The sequence below is a fragment of the Rhinatrema bivittatum genome, chromosome 1 (genome assembly GCF_901001135.1).
Source record: "Rhinatrema bivittatum chromosome 1, aRhiBiv1.1, whole genome shotgun sequence".
NCBI classification, from domain to species: Eukaryota; Metazoa; Chordata; class Amphibia; order Gymnophiona; family Rhinatrematidae; genus Rhinatrema; species Rhinatrema bivittatum.
The window spans coordinates 772,658,261-772,677,610 of NC_042615.1; the positions used below are offsets into that span (position 1 = coordinate 772,658,261).

At 44.2% G+C, this 19,350-nt stretch overlaps 1 protein-coding gene across 3 annotated transcripts in view; it reads right to left on the reverse strand.

Annotated features, from left to right (window-relative positions):
- Nucleotides 1–19,350, reverse strand: part of C1H18orf54 (chromosome 1 C18orf54 homolog) — an 89,986-nt gene that overhangs the window by 12,081 nt on the left and 58,555 nt on the right. For all 3 annotated transcript variants that reach the window (XM_029579871.1, XM_029579863.1, XM_029579877.1), the window contains one exon: nt 3,759–3,884. In XM_029579871.1, coding sequence (XP_029435731.1) covers nt 3,759–3,884 — 126 coding nt within the window. The remainder of the gene's footprint in view (nt 1–3,758; nt 3,885–19,350) is intronic.

Sequence of the window (19,350 nt, forward strand, 5' to 3'; positions counted from 1 at the left end):
AAACAACCCATTAAGACCAGGGATGAGAACTGGAGCCGATATACAATATTTAGACTTCAGTAATGCTTTTGACACAGGTGGTCCAGAGTCTGCACCAGAAGCCCAGTGACATGAGACTTAAGGACCTAAATAAGTATACCATAAAAGAGGAGTGACGTGGGGGAAATGATAGAGTTATTCAAATACCTGAAATTTATATATAGAAACATAGAAATAACAGCAGAAAAGGACCAAGCAGTCCATCCAGTCTGCTCAGCAAGCTTATGGTAGCATCTGTCACGCCGTACAGGTCTCCCCCCTAATGGTAGCACCCACTGCGCCATACAAGTCTCCCCCATAATAGTAGCATCTGCTGTGCCATACAAGTCTCCTCCATACTTAGTTTCCCACACTGTCAAAGCCAGGGCCCCTTGTTGGTTGCTGTCTGAGTCCAATTCCTCATAACCTCTTGCTGTTGAAGCAGAGAGCAATGCTGGAGTTGCTTCACAAGTATAAGGCTTATTGGTTAAGGGTAGCAAACGCACGCATCAGCTAGTTCCCCCCATGCTTGTTTTCCCAGACTGTAAAATTCAATGTCTTTATTGGTTGTGAGCAATAATGGAGTTGCATCAACAGTATGAAGGTTCATACTGTTCAAAGCTTTCCGGCTTCTCTCCTTCGGATTACTACTGCTCTTGCACTTCTTTTGTGCTTTATTCAGCTGACTTTTGTTATCCCCTTCATCCATTTCCTTGAGATTTGAGGGGTGACCTTCCAATTTCCTTCTGCCATTCCCATCTAGTTTAAATGCCTTAAGGCACAGGATTTGAATTTATCTGTTAGGATCCTTTTTCCTGCCACAGACAGATGTAAGCCATCTTTGACATAGAGCCTTTTACTGTTCCATACACGACTCCAGACTCCAACATATCTAAAACTTTGTTCCTTACCCCAAGTTTTGAACTATGCATTAAGTTATCTGTATGGCTTAGCCTCTCACTCCCTTTCCATGAGCAGATAAGCAACAAACATTTTTCAGTGGAAAGCATGTTGTAGATAGGTCATGGTATGCAACTCAAAGGGGATTGATGTGAGAGAACTAAAAAAGTATTTCTTTATAGAAAGGTTAGTGGAAGTCAAAACAGTAGCATAATTCAATAAAGTATGGCTAAATACACAGTATCCTTACATACAAGGATGTGAAGGTAAAGTCTGAGTGAATAAGCACTGCAGTACTACATTAGGAATGTCAAACTAGATGGGCCTTGTGCTTCTTAGCTGCTATCATTTTCTGTTTCAGTGTTTTTCCTCCCCCACCCAATCAAACAAAAATAAAGAAAATCTGAGATAATGAAATGGTATTATCTCAGCCCCTTTTTTACTTTTTCACTACCAATGGAAACTTAGAGGACAGTGAAAGTAAATCTCAAAATGATCAAAGTTCAGTAACACGGACCTTATGAAGGGAGTATATATAAATAGCTGTCACCTGATTAATTTTCTGACCCTTTTTTCTACATATTTAAGTAAACAAATATGCTGACTGCATCCTACTCCTCCTCTCTTCTTTTCCTCTATATGGCAACCAACTCCTCTTCAAAATCTACCTCGCCTCCACTGTAAATCTTCTTTAAACTCTGATAATGACTTCACTGAATATTCCTCTGCCCCAAATTCACTTTTTCTGCAAGGACAGGGGATGGAAGCAAAGCAGCCTCCTTCACATTTTGCCATTCTGGTTCATCTGACTATCTCTCAGTGTTCCTACATTACTTTGCAGTTACTGTACATTTGCCTCTTCCCTCAGATTTGCTTTCTTAGCAAACCTATTGCTTCTCTTCTAGATAAGATCCTTCCCTGGCTCCACAATTAATTTTAATCTATACTTGTATTAGAGCTAGAGTGACCAACTGCCCGGTTTTTGACCAGACAGCCCGGTTTTGCAGGTAATGCTACAGTGTCCAGTTACATGGGTAACCGGACACTGTAAAACCCAGTCAGTAAGGCTTGGGCCCAATCAGCAGAGGGGGTGTGCCTGTCAGAGAGAGTGGGAGAGGCTTGCCCGCCGCCAGCAGAACCCAGCCTGACGCAGAGACTGAAATGCACCGAGCGAGGTAGAAACCGTAATTGGCTCCAGTGCCAAAGAGCAGTTTCAGTAATAGCACAAGACAAGCCCAGGCCTAGAGTCTCCCATCCCCGTTCCCCAAGTCAGAGTCACTACAAACCTGGTGAGGCTGGCTGATGAGTCAATATGGACAATACCATTGCTTTGCTTCTAGTCATCCTTTGGTGGTGACCATAAGATTCCTCTCTCTTTAAGATAGATTTTTTTCCATTCACTCAGAACAGGAAAAAGTCCTTTTGGAATGTGCTCTAATTCTCAGTCTACAGCCCAGATTCTACACCTATGCAAATCTTTATGCATCTCATACCTTGGTACAATCAAGACCAAAGATATGGACTATGTATATAGCCTTTTAGTTATATTTTACCCTCAAGCCAATGCTAAAACTATGTAAGTATAGTGGCCCTAGACTAACCTTCTGGGGATCCAATATTGTTATCCCATTTTGAAAGCTCTTATTCAGCTACCACATTGGCTTATTTCAAGAACAACTTGAACAGATGTCCATTTCCTATTTAGCCATCTTTATGTAAGAGTATCAAAAGCCTTCCATGATAAGCCTTGGAAAACCAACATTTTCTTTCAAAGTCTTGATTACTATTGTCACAGTTTTCAAACAAAAGCACAAGATGTAACCTCTAAGGGAGAGAACCATCATATCTTTTGCCTAGGAAAATATTTTTAACTAAAATGTAACAGTCATTGCAAAATCTTATTTATTTTTACTATCAATAAACTGAACAAAGAATGGGAGGTCCAGTGTCTAGAATACTGGGCTAGGAACCAGATTTACCAAAATAGCATATGACAGTTAGAGCCACTCAGAGAAATTATTTTCAACATCACTTCACATTTATTGTACTTACCACTTTGTTACAATAAAATTTAGTAGATGACAGACGATAAAATGAGAATTTTCAAAATCATTTCTGCAGGTAAAATGGGGCTTTATCCACAGAAATATGCAGTCAATATACACCTGTATGTCTTGTTAACACATAGAGAGGTTCTTGGGGTTGGAATTGGGGAGGGGTTTGGACTTCCATTCATGCGTTTGAAAATTCAAATGATGCACATAAACGTTTCTGAAAAAAGTCTATGTAGTAAATAGCAGGTGTAAGTATGTGTGGGTAATTTGGTGGGATAATTTTCTAAGCGGACTTATGCTTATATCAGCTTTGAAAATAAGTATAATGTGTGTGTATTTGCTGGCTAGCTTATGCACAATTTTACAAAATTACTCCCCATATTGGCCCATCTAGTTTGGGTAGTTTATGTTGTGCCACTTTGGGTAGTTGAGCTTCTAAATTCCCATATGCAACCCAATACTAACTCACACCATCTTATTTTTCACCTGAACATTCAAACTGTTACCTACTACTATACTCTTCATATCTATCCCATGCATGGCCAAAATCATACTGATAAATTACAGTATCTTATATTACTGGTATACATTTTTCATGAGCCTTTTTTGTGTAGTACAAGTTTGACATAGCTTGAAGATGTTATCTGGACCTGATATGCAACTATCAATATACTTAAATATTTCAATCTGCTCTTCTTCCTGATTAGACACAATCTGTTCCCTGGAGACTTTGAAAGCTTCATATGCTGTTAAGTATTTGAAGAGAATGTTGTGATTTCTTCCTACCTTTTTGAACTCTTCTTTTTCTGCTTTGTCATGGCTATAGCTCTGCTGTACCGTTTGCAGGTTAAACAGCATTTGTTTCAAAGCTTCAACAGGACCATGATGATTGCCTCCTGAAAGAGTAGTTTCCTAAACCCACAAACACAATAGGCATTATTAAAATGAGCTTTACTTTATAGGTACACAGAGGAGACTTATGGCAAATATTATGTTGGATATTCTTTAGGAAGCTCATACTCAAATAGATTTTGGCATCCTAGAAAAAAGTGGTGCAATACCACACTAATCCCCTTACAACAGTTCCATAAATACAATTTTCGTGTATTTACCAGGATTCAGTGCCAAAATTACAGAACATAACTGTAATCCCACTACTGATGCTCAATATAGAGAACTCAGACTGTGGCAAGACATCAGATTGCACTTTTAAACATTCTAAATTCTAATGAAGGTTGCAAGAAGCCGCAAATCTATTCATTCACATTTTGCCAGAGAAAGAACCTATAAAATCATATTAGAAAACTATAAAGTCATTTAAGGGTGGAACTAGAGGATGATCAATGGAATCTTTTTTCTTATTTATTGGGGAAAGCACAATCACTTATTAGTGAAAATGAATATAAACTGTTGTAGCAATGGTATCTTACTCCTGAAAGATTACCGTATTTCCACGACAATAACCCGCCCACGTATATAACCCGCCCACACACATAACCCGCAGGTTTTCAAAATTTTTGTAATAAAGTTTTAATATACCCCGCCTCCTCATATAACCCGCGCTTGTCCGAGGGGGCGGGGCCGCCGGCACACTGACCCTTGCGCACTCTGCGCGCCGTGTACAGCCGTTGTACAGCCTCACATCGCCGGCGCTTTGTCGCGGCAGCCGCCAGAGTATACGGTGCATGGCTGCCTACCCCGGGTCCCCGACGCCGGCGCCGACGCTCCTTCTCCCCCTCCCACACATGAAGAGCAGAGGCTATCTCTAGACAGCCACGTCGCCGCGGACCCACAGGCCCGACAAGCTGCCTGCCCCGGCATGCTGTGCCGCGGAGCAGGAGAGCCCGCGAAGACCCAAAAACAGGCCCTCCCCCTCACATCGCCGGCGCTTTGCTTCCCGAGGGAGTTTGACCCTCCTCTCTCGTTGTCCCCTCGTTCCTTCCTGACCAATCAGGAAGCGGCCGGGCGCAGGGATAGGACGGACTCCTCTCAGCTCCTTGACGCTTTGTTTTGTTTCCTCCTTCGCGGTTAACATCTCTCTCCCCCCGGGGCGGGGGGGAGAGAGATGTTAACCGCTGCTGTAAAATTTTTTCTGCATAACCCGCCCACGTTATACCCCGCGGGGGGCATGCGGGGTAGGTAAAAACGCACATTACCCGCGGGTTATGTGCGTGGAAATACGGTACATAGGATTTATGGATTTCCAAATGGTGAAACTGTGGCGATGGGGGGGGGGGGGGGGGGGGGGGGAACGGGACATTTTTTTTCATATATGATGGGAATGCTCAATAGTTCGAAAATGAGTCAGATGAACTGAACTAAATTACTGTGAATCTGGAAGATGTAGTAGGCCAGACTGACAAATTAAAGAGTAGCTAGTCACCTAGACCTGATGGTATGCATCCCAGGGTTCTAAAGGAACTAAAAAATGAAATTTCATATCTATTGGTTAAAATTTGTAACCTAACATTAAAATCATCCATTGTACCTGAAGACTGGAGGATGGCCAATGTAACCCCAATATTTAAAAAGGGGTGATCTGGGAAACTAGACTGGTGGGCCTGACTTCAGTGCCGAGAAAAATAGTGGAAACTATTCCAAAGATCAAAATCACAGAGCACATAGAAAGACATGGTTTAATGGAACAGTCAGCATGGATTTACCCAGGGGAAGTCTTGCCTCTCAAATCTGCTTCATTTTTTTTTTGAAGGGCTTAATAAACACGTGGATAAAGGTGAACTGGTAGATGTAGTGTATTTGGATTTTCAGAACCCATTTGACAAAGTCCTTCATAAGAGGCTTCTTCGAAAACTAAAAAAAATCATGGAATAAGAGGATATGTCCTTTTGTGGATTACAAACTGCTTAAAAGACAGGAAACAGTAGGATTAAATGGTCAATTTTCTCAGTGGATAAGAGTAAGCAGTGGAGTGTCTCAAGGATCTGTACTTGGACTGGTGCTTTTCAATTTATTTATAAATGATCTGGAAAGGAATACGACCACTGGCGAGATGATCTTCAAAAGGTGGGAGCCAAGGCCACCACTTACTCTCTCGTGCTCCGCCAACAAACCGACCCTCGCTGACTGCCGCGGCCGGCGCGGGCAACCCATCGGGGTCTGAGCCCAAACACGTGGCCTACCTGGCCCTGAACCCAGCCATGACGCCAACAGCGGACCGCCCCCACCGATGCACCTCACATCCGGCGAGAGGTCCCTATATTAACAGGACTTCTTCCCAGGCGTCTCGCGCCGGGCATCTCGCGCATAAGGAGCGCAATAAAGGGGCTTGCCCCTTAGTGCACCCCTTTGTGTCTCCCCTGTGTCCCCCCATCTCTCTTCAAACGACGCTATCCTTATACCACCTAACACAGCTTCTCTTACCACTACAACATACTCTACCCTCATCGCTATAGGACACACAACCTCCCCCATGCCAAGATACATCCACTCCCCATACCCATCATCAAATATATACACCGCAACCACATAAGATCCACCATGCCAACTCAAACACAGCTACCAAGATCCCTCATACCCATCATGACATCCCCCCCTCACACAACTAATAGGACTCACACTATTCACGCTGATGCTACTCAATGCACAATCCCTAGCTAAAACCCCCCCCCCCCCATAGTCAATGACCTACTAACAGACTCAAAGCCAGACATCTGTGCCATCACAGAAACTTGGCTCAAAAACACTGACCTTGCTCTATTAAACCAACCACCTTCACATCTCTACGACATACACTCCATACCCAGACCCAAAAAAAGAGGATGTGGCCTTCTCCTCGTAACAAAAAAAAAAAAAAAACACAACTTAACCTCACCCCCCAAACAGTCAATATACCCCCCAAATATGAGCTTGGCTTCTTCAAATCCCCTATGCTACAAATATGTCTAATATACACTCCCCCTGGTCTCCTAGAACAAAATTCTATACAAATCAATCACCGTAATTCATAAAACTATCCATCATCATCTTCAACTCGACCTGGAAATCCCATTCAAACTCCACTCCTCTAACAGACCAACTAGAGATATTCTCAAAGGCACCCTGAAATTTCCCCCTACTAAAGCTTCACGCCTCTCGATGACCAAAGACAGAGCTTTTTCGATAGCTGGCCCATCTATCTGGAATAGCATCCCTTCAAGTCTCAGAGTGGAGCCTTGCCTGTTAACTTTTAGAAAAAGACTTAAAACCTGGCTCTTTCACCAAGCCTTCGCCGACCCACCAGACAATCACTAGTTGTCCTTCACGCTTACCCGTTATGGTGATTATACTCACGAATGGACTCTGACTCTCCCAGGTTAAAGCACCTTTAAGCTTTAACCCGTACGCCCTATGGTATCACTTCATATTTATTTCCTGCCTTATCTTCTTTCCAGCTTGTTGCAAGCTTCCAAGTTCTCTTCCCTGTTGATTGTAACTTTGACTCATTCCTACCTACTGTTTATCTTTCGTTTACTTGAATAGTTACCCCAGTTTTATTCTTGTTAATTGTAAACCGATCCGATATGGTTATTTACTATGAAGGTCGGTATATAAAACTGTTAAATAAATAAATAAATAGAACAGGACTCCTCTCCCCTCATCGAATTCTTTAGACAACCTAGATCACAGCACACCCACAGTCTTACTCGGCGATTTCAACCTCCATGTCGACGCCTGCCCACCTTCCCCCTCTTGCGAGGCATTTCTCTCCTCTCTCGAAGCCATGGGATACAAACAAGTCATAAACCTCCCTACCCATAAAGAAGGCCACACACTCGACCTAATTTCACTAATACCAACATAGATACCACCCAAACCCCTACCTGCACCAACTACTCCCTCATAAACACCACCCTATCTATAAAGAAACAAACTCCCCCACACCACCACCCACAATCACTCTTTCCAACTCCATAAACCCTGCTCAAGAGAGGACTTAATCGAATCCTGCATGGACATCTTAAACAAGATTGATCTCACCAACCCCGAATCAGCCATAACTTCCTGGAATGACACCACCAAAAACATTGCAGACAAAACCTGCCCACTCAAAACAATAAATGTGAACCCTGCCCGCAGCAACAAAAAAGCATGGTTCACACCTGAACTCAAGAAACTCAAAAACAGCCTGAGAATAAAGGAAAGGAAATGGAGAAAACACCCCTCCCCCTCGTTACTTGCCTCATACAAGACATCCATGCATGAATACAGGCTCAACATCCTAAAAACGAAGCGTGACTTCCATGCTCGCAAAATCCACGACTACCAGTACGCCAAAGCCCTTTTCTCTCTGTTATCCAACTTAACTGGGCCTAACCTCACACACAATCCCTCCCTAGACACCAAAAACAAGTGTGACAACCTAGCCTCCTTCTTCCACAGTAAAGTATCCAAACTGACTGCCAACTTTCCCCCAGACTTGTCCATCACCTTGGCACCCCCCTCCAACAACACAGCCTGCCTCGACCATATTGAAACCACATCATCACTTGAAATTAAATCACGATTAAGGAAAATCAACCCCATCTCACTCCCCTTAGACCACATCCCATCGAAAATGCTACGAACCATTCCTGAAACTATAGCCATCAACTGCTCACCCATGGTAACGTCCCATCCACCCTCAAGCTAGCAATTGTGAAACCAATCCTAAAAAACCCAACCTCGACCCATCAGAACTATCTATCGCCCAATCTCAAATTTACCACTGCTAGCCAAAATCACTGAAAAGGTAGACAACATCCACCTCACAGAATACTTTAGACACACACAACATTCTATCCCCATCCCAGTTTGGATTCCGAACATTTTTCAGCACTGAAACACTCCTAATATCTCTCACAGACACTTTACTCAAAGGCATGGATAAAGGGCAAGCTTACATCCTAGCTATGCTTGATATATCCGCTGCCTTTGATACTGTCAATCACAAAATCCTACTAAACCAACTCACAAACATAGGCATAACTGGTACTGCCCACTGCTGGTTTAAATCCTACCTGGAAAACAGACACTTCAAGGTCAAACTCAGCAACAACGAATCTGATCCCATCAAACTTACCCTAGGTGTGCCCCAAGGCTCTGCCCTCTCCTCCACCCTCTTCAATATCTACCACCTACCACTCTGCCACCTCTTAACTAACCTAGGCATCATCCATTTCATCTACGTGGACGATGTCCAAATTATCATTCCCATCACCGACTCACTATCCAAGTCCCTAAAAACCTGGAACAATTGCATCAACTCTATCATCCAACTCCTTACCAACCTCAACCTGGCACTCAACACCAACAAAACTCCTCAATCTCTCACAATCAGCCCTCCCTTGATCGCATATTAATGAGCTCCAAACCCCTCTCAACCCCCTTCCCACAACACGTACGCAACCTGGGTGTCATCATTGACAACCAATTAAACCTAAAAACATTCATAAAAACCACACTAAAAGAATGTTACTTCAAACTGCACGTATTAAAGAAAATTAGACCCCTCCTACACACACATGACTTCCGCATTATTCTACAAACCCTAATCTTCGCTAAAATTGACTACTGTAATTCCCTCCTCTTAGGCTTCCCCTCCTCCACCATCAAACTCCTTCAATTATTACAGAATGCCACCGCCAGAATCCTAACCAACACCCGTAGAAAGGAGCACATCACACCCATCCTCAGAGACCTCCACTGGCTCCCGATCTCCTCTAGAATCCTCTACAAAACCCTCTCTCTTACACAATCAAAACATCACCTGGCTAAACAACACATTCCACTTCAACTCTTCTAACAGACCAACCAGATCCGCCTATAAAGGTACCCTTCACATTCCCTCTCCCAAAACCACACAATGGCCTCCACTAGAGACAGAGCACTCTCAATAGCAGGACTCCAACTGGAATTCTATGCCACCCGACTGACGCATGGAAACATGCACACACAAATTAAAAAAAAACCAAAAAACCAAAAACTGAAAACATGGCTCTTTGAGCAAGCCTACACATAACCCACACTTTCTCCCCCTGGCACTATCTCGCTGCATAACTGACTACAGCTTCTATTATATAACGTGTATATATATATATATATATATATATATATATATATATATATATATATATATATATATATATATATATATATATATATAAGTTTTCATCACGTCTACTATATAAATATCTTGTTCCGTCCCAAACCATATCCTGCAATGTGTACATAGTTCTTATATTTATATTCATATTTCTTTCTACATATATATAGTTTTCCTCAACACCTTATACCCTCAACATACCATGTCCGTACCCCCACCGTTTAACATACCATGTAACCAAATCGTTCCATGTATTTTCTCTATCATGTTATACGTTATCTGTAAACCAATACGATGTGCAAACGGCTATTGGTATATAAAAACCTTTAAATAAATAAATAATCAAATTTGCAGATGGAACAACAAGTGGATTGTGATAAACTGCAGGAGGATCTTGCGAGACTGGAAGATTGGGCATCCAAACAGCAGATGAAATTTAATGTGGACAAGTGCAAGGTGATGCAATCAGGGAAAAATAACCCATGCTGTAGTTACACAATGTTAGGTTCCATATTAGGAGCTATCACCCAGGAAAAAGATCTAAGCGTCATAGTAGATAATACATTGAAATTGTCAGCTCAGTGTGCTGTGGCAGTCAAAAAAGCAAACAGAATGTTAGGAATTAAAAAGGGATTGATGAATAAAAAGGAAAGTGTTATAATACCTCCGTATTGCTCCATGGTGCAACCGCACCTTGGGTACTATGTACAATTCTGGTCGAGGCATCTCAAAAAAGATATAGTTGTACTGGAGAAGTACAGATAAGGGCGACCAAAATGATAACAGGGATGGAATGGCTCCCCTATGAGGAAAGGCTAAAATTGTTAGGACTGTAGAGCTTGGAGAAGAAAAGGCTGAGGGGGGATATGATAGAAGTCTATAAAATCATGAGTGGTCTAGATCAGGTAAATGTGAATCAGTTATTTACTCTTTCGGATAATAGAAGGACTAGGGTGCATTCCATGAAATTAGTAAGTAGCACATTTAAAATTAACTGGAGAAAATTATTTTTCACTCAATGCACAATTAAGCTCTGGAATTTGTTGCCAGAGGATGTGGTTAGGGCAGTTATTGTTACTGGGTTTAAAAAAGGTTTGGATAAGTTCTTGGAGTGGAGTGCATTATCTGTTATTAATGAAGTTGACTTATGGAATAGCCACTGCTATTACTGGCATTAGTACCATGGGATCTACTTAATGTTTGGGTACTTGTAACCTGGATTGCCCACAGTTGGAACAGTATGCGGGTTTGATGGATCCTTTGGTCTGACCCAATATGGCAACTTATGTTCTTATTGGGATATGGTGGTAGATTTAATCTATGGAATAATAGATTAAAATATTGAAAGAACCTAAAACATTCATTCTAGGTCTCCCAGACTAACATTGCTTCCAAAGTAATGAAATTGATATCACAAATTATTACAGCAATGTGGAAATTGCATTTGGCTGGAAGTATATATTTTTACCCAGTCTGAGCTCAATACAACAGTAATTTTGGAAGACATACTATTTTGAAGAAGTTGACAGGAAAAAAAGTGATGTTACAAATTTTAATGCCATTTGGAAACAATGATATCTGATATCAGCTGAACCTAAATAATGGGATATGGGGTGTTCTCACCTTTAATTGTTGGGATTATGGGACTGGTTGAAGGACGACATGTTGGTGATTTTTAGGTGAAAACTGGAGACATTACTTACCTGATAATTTTGTTTTCCTTAGTGTAGACAGATGGACTCAGGACCAGTGGGTTTATGCTCCCCTGCCAGCAGATGGAGAGAGGAAGCTTAGCAAAAAACTTGATTAAAAACAGAAAACCAGAACTGTACTCAACCAATCATCAACACTGACTCACATAAAATTCTACGTAACCCAAGCTAGGGACTGGATGAACACTTACCAATAATCCCTTGGAACCCAGAGCCCCACAGAAGGACTACTGACACACTCATGCGGCAACTGAGGGCAGGAAGCTGAGACTATCTGGCTACACTAAGGAAAACAAAATTATCAGGTAAGTAATTTCTCCATTTCCTAGTGTGTAGATAGATGGATTCAGGACCAGTGGGAAGTACCAAAACTACTCCCCAATAGGGTAGGAGGCTGCTTGTGGTCCAAACACCACCACATGTGCAAAGGCTGCATCCTCCGAGCCTGCACATACAGACGATAAAGCCTGGAAAAAGCTCAGCAGATATCGACGGGAGACAACAGCCTAACCTCCGCCCATGACACTGCCTGAGCCCTAGTGGAATGGGCCCTAACCTGAGTAGGCAAAGGTTTTCCAGCATCCACATAAACAGCCGTGACCACCTCCTTAATCCAATAAGCTATGATAGCCTGTGAAGCTGGAGTACCCTGCTTACTCCCGCCATGGAGAACAAACAGGCAATCTGTCTTTCGAAAAGAGTCTGAGGTCTCCAGATACCACACGACAAGACGCTTAAAATCCAAGGAGCACAAAAGGCAAAACTCCTTCGTACCCCTGCCCTTATCTAGGGATGGCAAGGAAATGGACTGATTCAAATTAAAGTCCAAGACTACCTTGGGCAAGAAGGATGGAACAGTACGCAGTTGTAACACCCCTGGAGTCACCCAAAGGAATGGCTCCCGGAAAGACAAGGCGTGCAGCTCAGAAATCAGACACCAGGTACAAGTCTACACAGTCAACAACTGTAAGAAAGGCAATGAAGTGGTCAGAACGTAGGGTCCGCCAAAACGTCCAGCACCATAATAAGACTCCACAATGGAACCAGTAACCTCAAGGGAGGCCTAAGATGCTTCAACTCCCCCCAAAAAACGGGCCACATCATGATGAGACAAGGAAACATTCACCAGGCCTCTGAAACAGGACAAAGAGCTGTAACCTGCACCTTCAAGGAATTAAGGGCCAAGCCTTTATTCAATCCATCCTGCAAAAAATCCAGAATGAGAGGGATATTAACTGAACGAGGAAGGACACCCCGCTCTTCACACCAGGCCTCAAAAATTCTCCAAACTCGCACATAAGCCAAGGAAGTGGAGAACTTTTGAGCACACAGTAAAGTGGCAATCACTGCAGAGGAATAACCACCAGGAGTCATCCATTAACGGCTATTAATCAAGTTTACTTAGGGAATAGCCACTGCTATTAATTACATCAGTAGCATGGGATCTTCTTAGTGTTTGGGTAATTTCCAGATTCTTGTGGACTGGTTTGGCCTCTGTTGGAAACAGGATGCTGGGCTTGATGGACCCTTGGTCTGACCCAGCATGGCAATTTCTTATGTTCTTAAATCCGCATTCTACGGATGCTTGGGCCAGTCCTGAGCCACCTGGAGTTCTAACCCTGTGGCCTTTGATCTTGTGAATTTCCTGCTCAGCAAGGGACATGGAGGAAAGACTTAAAGCAGTTGGCCTTCGGGCAAAATCTGTATGAGTGCATCTATTCCCAGGGACCACAGAGCTCTCCTGCAACTGTAGAAGCAAGGAACCTTTGCATTTCGAGAAGTCACCAGCAGGTCTAGGAACAGAAGACCCCAGAGATCCACAATCAACCGAAATGCCTTGGCTGACAACACCCACTCTCCTGGTTCCATACTCTCCCTGCTGAGAAACTCCACTCTTACATTGTCTTTTCCTGCAATGTGAGAGGCCAAGATCATCTGCAGATGAACTTCCGCCATTCTGTCAGCTGGTCTATTTCCTGCAATACTTGCAGGCTCTTGTTTCCTCCCTGGAGATTGATATGGGCCACCGACATCATGTTGTCCAACATCACGCGACTGCTTGATTCCGCAGCCTGTGGCTGAACTGTAAGCATGCCAGCCGTACTGCCCGGGCTCTACAGGTGATTGATGTTCCAGCGAGACTCTTCAGCATTCCAGGGCCATTAACTCCAGTCAGCGAGCCCCCCCAAACGTGGAGACTTGCATCTGTTGCGAGTGCAAACCAGGCCAGAGAGGACAAGGGAAATTCCCTTTCTCACTATGATCCTCCTGCAAACCACCACTGCAGGTGGGAGCAGATTTCCATCGGCAAGGGAAACAAAGCGCATACTTCAGAGACTGTGGGGTTGCAACAAGATAGAGAGTGCGTGAAAAGGACACATATGCGCCCTTGCCCTCGGCACCACTTCCAGGGTAGCTGCCATCAAGCTGAGTATCTGTAGGTAGGACCACACCACTGGGCGTATGGTGTTCATCAACAGACACACTTGAGACATCAATCTCTGGATCCAAACTTCCAGTACGAAACTGTCCTGTCCTGTGTTGAACCGGACCCCCAGATACTCAAAGACTGGGATGGTTGAAGATTGCTCTTGGTCAGGTTCACCACCCAACTGAGCTCCTGCAATAAGGAGATCATCTTGTATGTCACCAAGCAGCTCTCTTCCTGAGACTTGGCTCGAATCAGCTAGTCATCCAAATACGGGTGCACCAGGATTCCTTCTTTTCGCAAGACTGCTGCTACCACCACCATAATCTTGGAAACTGTTCTGGGAGCAGTGGCTAGACCAAAAGGCAGCGCCTGAAACCGATAATGGTGCCCCAACACCGAAAAGTGTAGAAAGCGTTGGTGTTCCAATCGGATGGAGATATGAAGGTAAGCCTCTGACAGATCCAAGGAGGTCAGAAAGTCCCCCGACTGCATCGCCATTATTACAGAGCATAAGGTTTCCATTCGAAAATGAGTCAACTTCAAGAGAGAGTTGATGTTCTTGAGATCCAAGATGGGACCAAAAGCAGCCCCCCTTCTTGGACACAACAAAATTAATGGAATATCACTCCATACTGTCATCGGAACCACAGCCCTCAGTCTGAGGAGCTTTTGAAGCCTGAATTCCATTGCCTGCTTTTTCTGCGGGAAGTGGAAAGGGGACACCATGAACACGTCCCAAGGAATACTGTGAAATTCCAGTGCATACCCTTTGCATATTACCTCCAGGACCCACTGGTCCTATGTGATCTCGACCCACCCCCAATAAGAGAGAGAGATGTCCCTCTATTTCCTGTTCCAGGAGGTGGGTTGGCAAACCTTCATTGGAAAGATGGGGGAAGGTCCACCACCCAAGCCCACTCCTCTCTTGGGCTGCCGGGGATGAAAGGACTGAGAACTACTGAAAGGCCGAGTCCACTGAAAGGTCATCCCTCTGTAGGGATGAAAATGCCTGGAACCCCGGAAACAACCCCTCATACCAAAGGGCGCTGTAACTGTTTCTTATCCTCTGGTAACCAAGGCATCGAGACTCGCCTCACTTACTGGCCAGTTTCTCCAACTCACTCCCAAACAAGAGCGAGCTTTAAAGGGTATCTTGGTAAGACTGGCTTTGGAAGCTGTGTCAGCTGACTAATTTCGCAACCAGAGTTGACACCTGACTGCTTTCCCGAATCACTCCTCTAGCCAATTCTGGAGCCTGTATCTGCTAAAAAAAAGGGGGCAGCAGGCTCCAGAATTGCTCTGGAATTCCCTCCAAACTCATCAACCTCCTGAGAGTGAAGCAGACAAGATCTTGCCACTAGGGTGCAACAGGAGGCAATCTGTAAATTCATCACCACTGCCTCAAAGGTTTAAGAATAGCCTCAATCCTTCTATCATGTACATCCTTCAAGGCCGCTCCTTTCTCTACGAGGATAGTCATCCGCTTAGACATGGCACATACCAGAGCATCCACTTTGTGAAAATGCAAACAAATACTCTCTCACTGCCGGATCCAAAGGGTACAGGTCTCACCTTCTTTCAAATTTGCATCTGGGACATCCCATTCCAGATCAATCAATTCCTGGATGGCATCCATCACTGGGAGAAAAGCCAAGAGGCTTAACGTAAAGAAACCAAAATGGGATTCTTCCTTGGCTCTGACATAGCTGGATGTCCCTGGTTCAGATGCTGTTTCAAGATCTGGGAAATCAGGGACGGCAGTTCATTCCTATGAAAGAACCACAACATTGTTCGATATGATTCCAGCCCTGGAGGAATTTCCCCATCTTCCAGGGAATCAGGATTAACCTCATTATCAGTGCCATCCAGACTCCTGTCGGGAACACTTGCAGGAAGTCGAGGCGAGTCCTGGCACTTAAGCATAGGACTGGAAGATGGAGGAGCCACCGGCTGAGGGTCTGACCTGACAGAAACGGAGGAAGCGGGGGACTGCGCCTGAAGAAAGGCTCATAAGCCTTGAAAAAATTACCACCAAAAAAAAAAAAAAAAAACCAGCCGGGTCCAGACCAAGCCCAGAAAGAACGGGAGGGCAGTCCCACAGAACTGCCCTCGCCAGCAGAGAAGCCAGTCAAGGGAGAACCAGGATTTGGCGTGCCCCCCAGTCAAGGTTGTGACCAACCATCATCAGAATGGGAAGAGCCAGGCTTAGCAAAATCCAAGGAAGATAACGCTCCCTGTGCGTCTGAGCAGTGCTGACACAGGTTAGAAGCAGGTCGGGCTGAGATGCCCTAATATGACAGGCAACGCAAACAGGAAGACATTTAGGCTTCTTGCTTACCAGCACCATCACTGTGGGAAATGTGCGTCGGAACAACTCACGCTCAAAAACGAAATGCACCCAAAAATAAGTGCTTGGAAGAAAGCACAGCAAGGCGCATGCACAAACTGTGCGCCAAGTTAAGCGTGTAAAAAGGTTTATGTGCATAGAAAGTGTGCCCAAATACTGAGCACACACGCGTGCATAGAGCTGACACACTGCGCGCACTGATGGCCTATAGAGGGCAAGAGAACACGCACAAGAGCGAGCGAAAATGGATGCCACAGCCTACCTCGCGGCGTGCAAGAAAAAAGCTTAAGTGCGGAGCCTAGCCCACAGGGGGCTGCCCAGTTCCCCAACTCCAACGGGAGCGGGAACGAACGCTGGCATAGTGCATTGAGAACGGAGATTGGAGGAAGTCCTGAAACCCCTCCATCTCTGATTCAGGTAAAACTTTTTTTTATTTTTTGAAACCTTACCTGAACTCAGCGCTTACCAGCTGAGTACAGAGACTGTGTCTGGCTGCAGGGGGGAAAGGGCATCTGCCGTCACCGCCGCACTCTGTTCCCTGCCTTTCAGCTGAACTATCAGCTAAGTCCCGCCAGGAAACCAACCAAGGCACACCACCTCAGAAATACTCAACTGGGGGAAGAACCTTTAGGTATCACCGCAGGTGAGCGAGGCTCTCTTTTCCTGAATTTAGAATTTCAAATTTCTCCTTTCAAAAAGCTCAAAGCAATCCCCATAGGGAGATACATGTCCACCATCTGCTGGAGACGGAGAATACTGACAGGCTGGGGTCACTACAGAGTTATATATACTGTGACATTAGCTTGCTCCGTCTCCATCTGCTGGCAGGGGAGTCTAAATCCACTGGTCCTGAGTCCATCTATCTACATGCTAGGAAATATTAGGATCTCATATTGTCTTTCTATATGTTTCTTGCTGCTATTACTTGGTTTAATAAAATTTAAAGTGGCAACAAAAAGAGAAAACTATCAAATCAAAGCTAGAAAGCTATGGGAGTCAGCAAATGATCTTAACTGTAGAAGATGGCTGAAATTTGTAGAGGAAGCTTAGGTGTGATGAGTCCCTGAATTTTATGGCAAGCGTACAGCAGGTTGTGTACGCTGAAAGCAAATGAGCTTTTTTTTTTTTTTTTACCAAACTGATATCTACTGGAAAGGACTGAAAGTTTGGATTTTTTTTAAGCCCAATCAGCCTTGGTACATGTCCTCTATCTTTCACTCCTTTTACATTCCCCATATATGTATTTAGAACATTTTTTTTTTTTGTCATATTTACCTGTCCGAACTCTAGCAAAGTACAATAAACAAAAAAAATTAAGTAGGGACAGCATACACTAGCTCTCATTCCTTTTATTCTGTCCTCCTCTATTTAGACATTTTATATACTGTCGTTCCAAATAAAGATCACAACAGTTTAGAAAAGTAAAATTCATACTATACATCAACAGAACAGGATTAATATAAATCTGAGATATTCTAATACATTTTAGCCAAATTTCTAAGGCATAAGGCTATTAGTTCAGGAATTATATTTAACAGTTTTCACAGAGGTCAGTACATTGTCTTACTCAACTTGCATTTTTTAAAATTAGTTTATTACTCATTCTTAATTTATTTTTTCTCACATTCTTGTTATTGCAGTTCTCTGCGTTCTAATGTTCTCTGCACTCAGAATTTTTAAGTTAGGTTATATGCATTTTTTAATACCCATGTTTCAGCTCACGTTTAAATCTCTTTATTTTAGGTATCAAACGTAACATTTCAGGTAGGGAGTTCCAAAGCTTTGGACCAGCAGCTTATTCTCAACAGTTTTCAACGTGCTTTACCCAGATTGTTGCTTTTATTATTGCAGTATTTATTTACAATGAATTTAGCACAGCATATTTGTAACAGATCCGTAGACAGGAACACTAGGGGGCACTCCCGATTCCAGGGAGGTGTACCCTTGTGGTGAGACGATACCTTCTGGGGAGAATGGAGGAGTTGGAGGCCCTGACTCTCCACCAGACCTGCCCGCCCTGGTGAGACCATCAACGCAATGGTGGTCTACGAGTGGTCCTCAACCACTCCAAGCCCTTCCGGACCTGCTGCTGGGTAACAGCAAGGGCAGCAGGCCGAATGAGGTCAAGGGCGGAGAAGACGTCAGCACTGGTGAAATGAATGAAGACACAGGACTCTGGCAGAAATGAAGACTACAGGACAAGGGCTAAAACTGAAGGAGTGCTGCCACGCCTGGCTGGTCACGGACCACGTAGGCGGCAAAGCAGACCCCACACAGGCATCGACTCAAATATAAGAGTTCAAGATGGCAAAAAGGTACTGACGAAGACACAGGTGCAGAAGGTGACGATTCGTCTTGGACTGGGCTTCGTAGATCTGGCGAGAGAGGTCTGAGAAGTAGGAATGAGGATGGAGTGATCACCAGAAGACAAGACGTCGCAACATCAACTTAGGCTAAAACGTCAGGCCTCCAGGTGCTGACGGAGGACATGGAGGATCCTTGGCCCAGATGAGAAGATATCCGCCCGAGTGCCCTACACAGCAAAGCTGGGATGGTTGCGGACCATACAGGACAGACAACAGAACCTTGGAATCCCCAGGACAAGACAAGACGAGACGGGCAGGCAAGCATTATCCCACAGGCGCCCTACACAGCCCAGCCAGGCTGGTTGCGGACCACACTGGAAGGATATCATACATCTAGACAGCGGACGAGAAGGATCTTTGGCCCCGTGAAATGGAGGAATCCCACCAGTGCCCTACACATCCCAATGGGGATGGTCGTGGACCAGTGGGCCACCGCTCGCC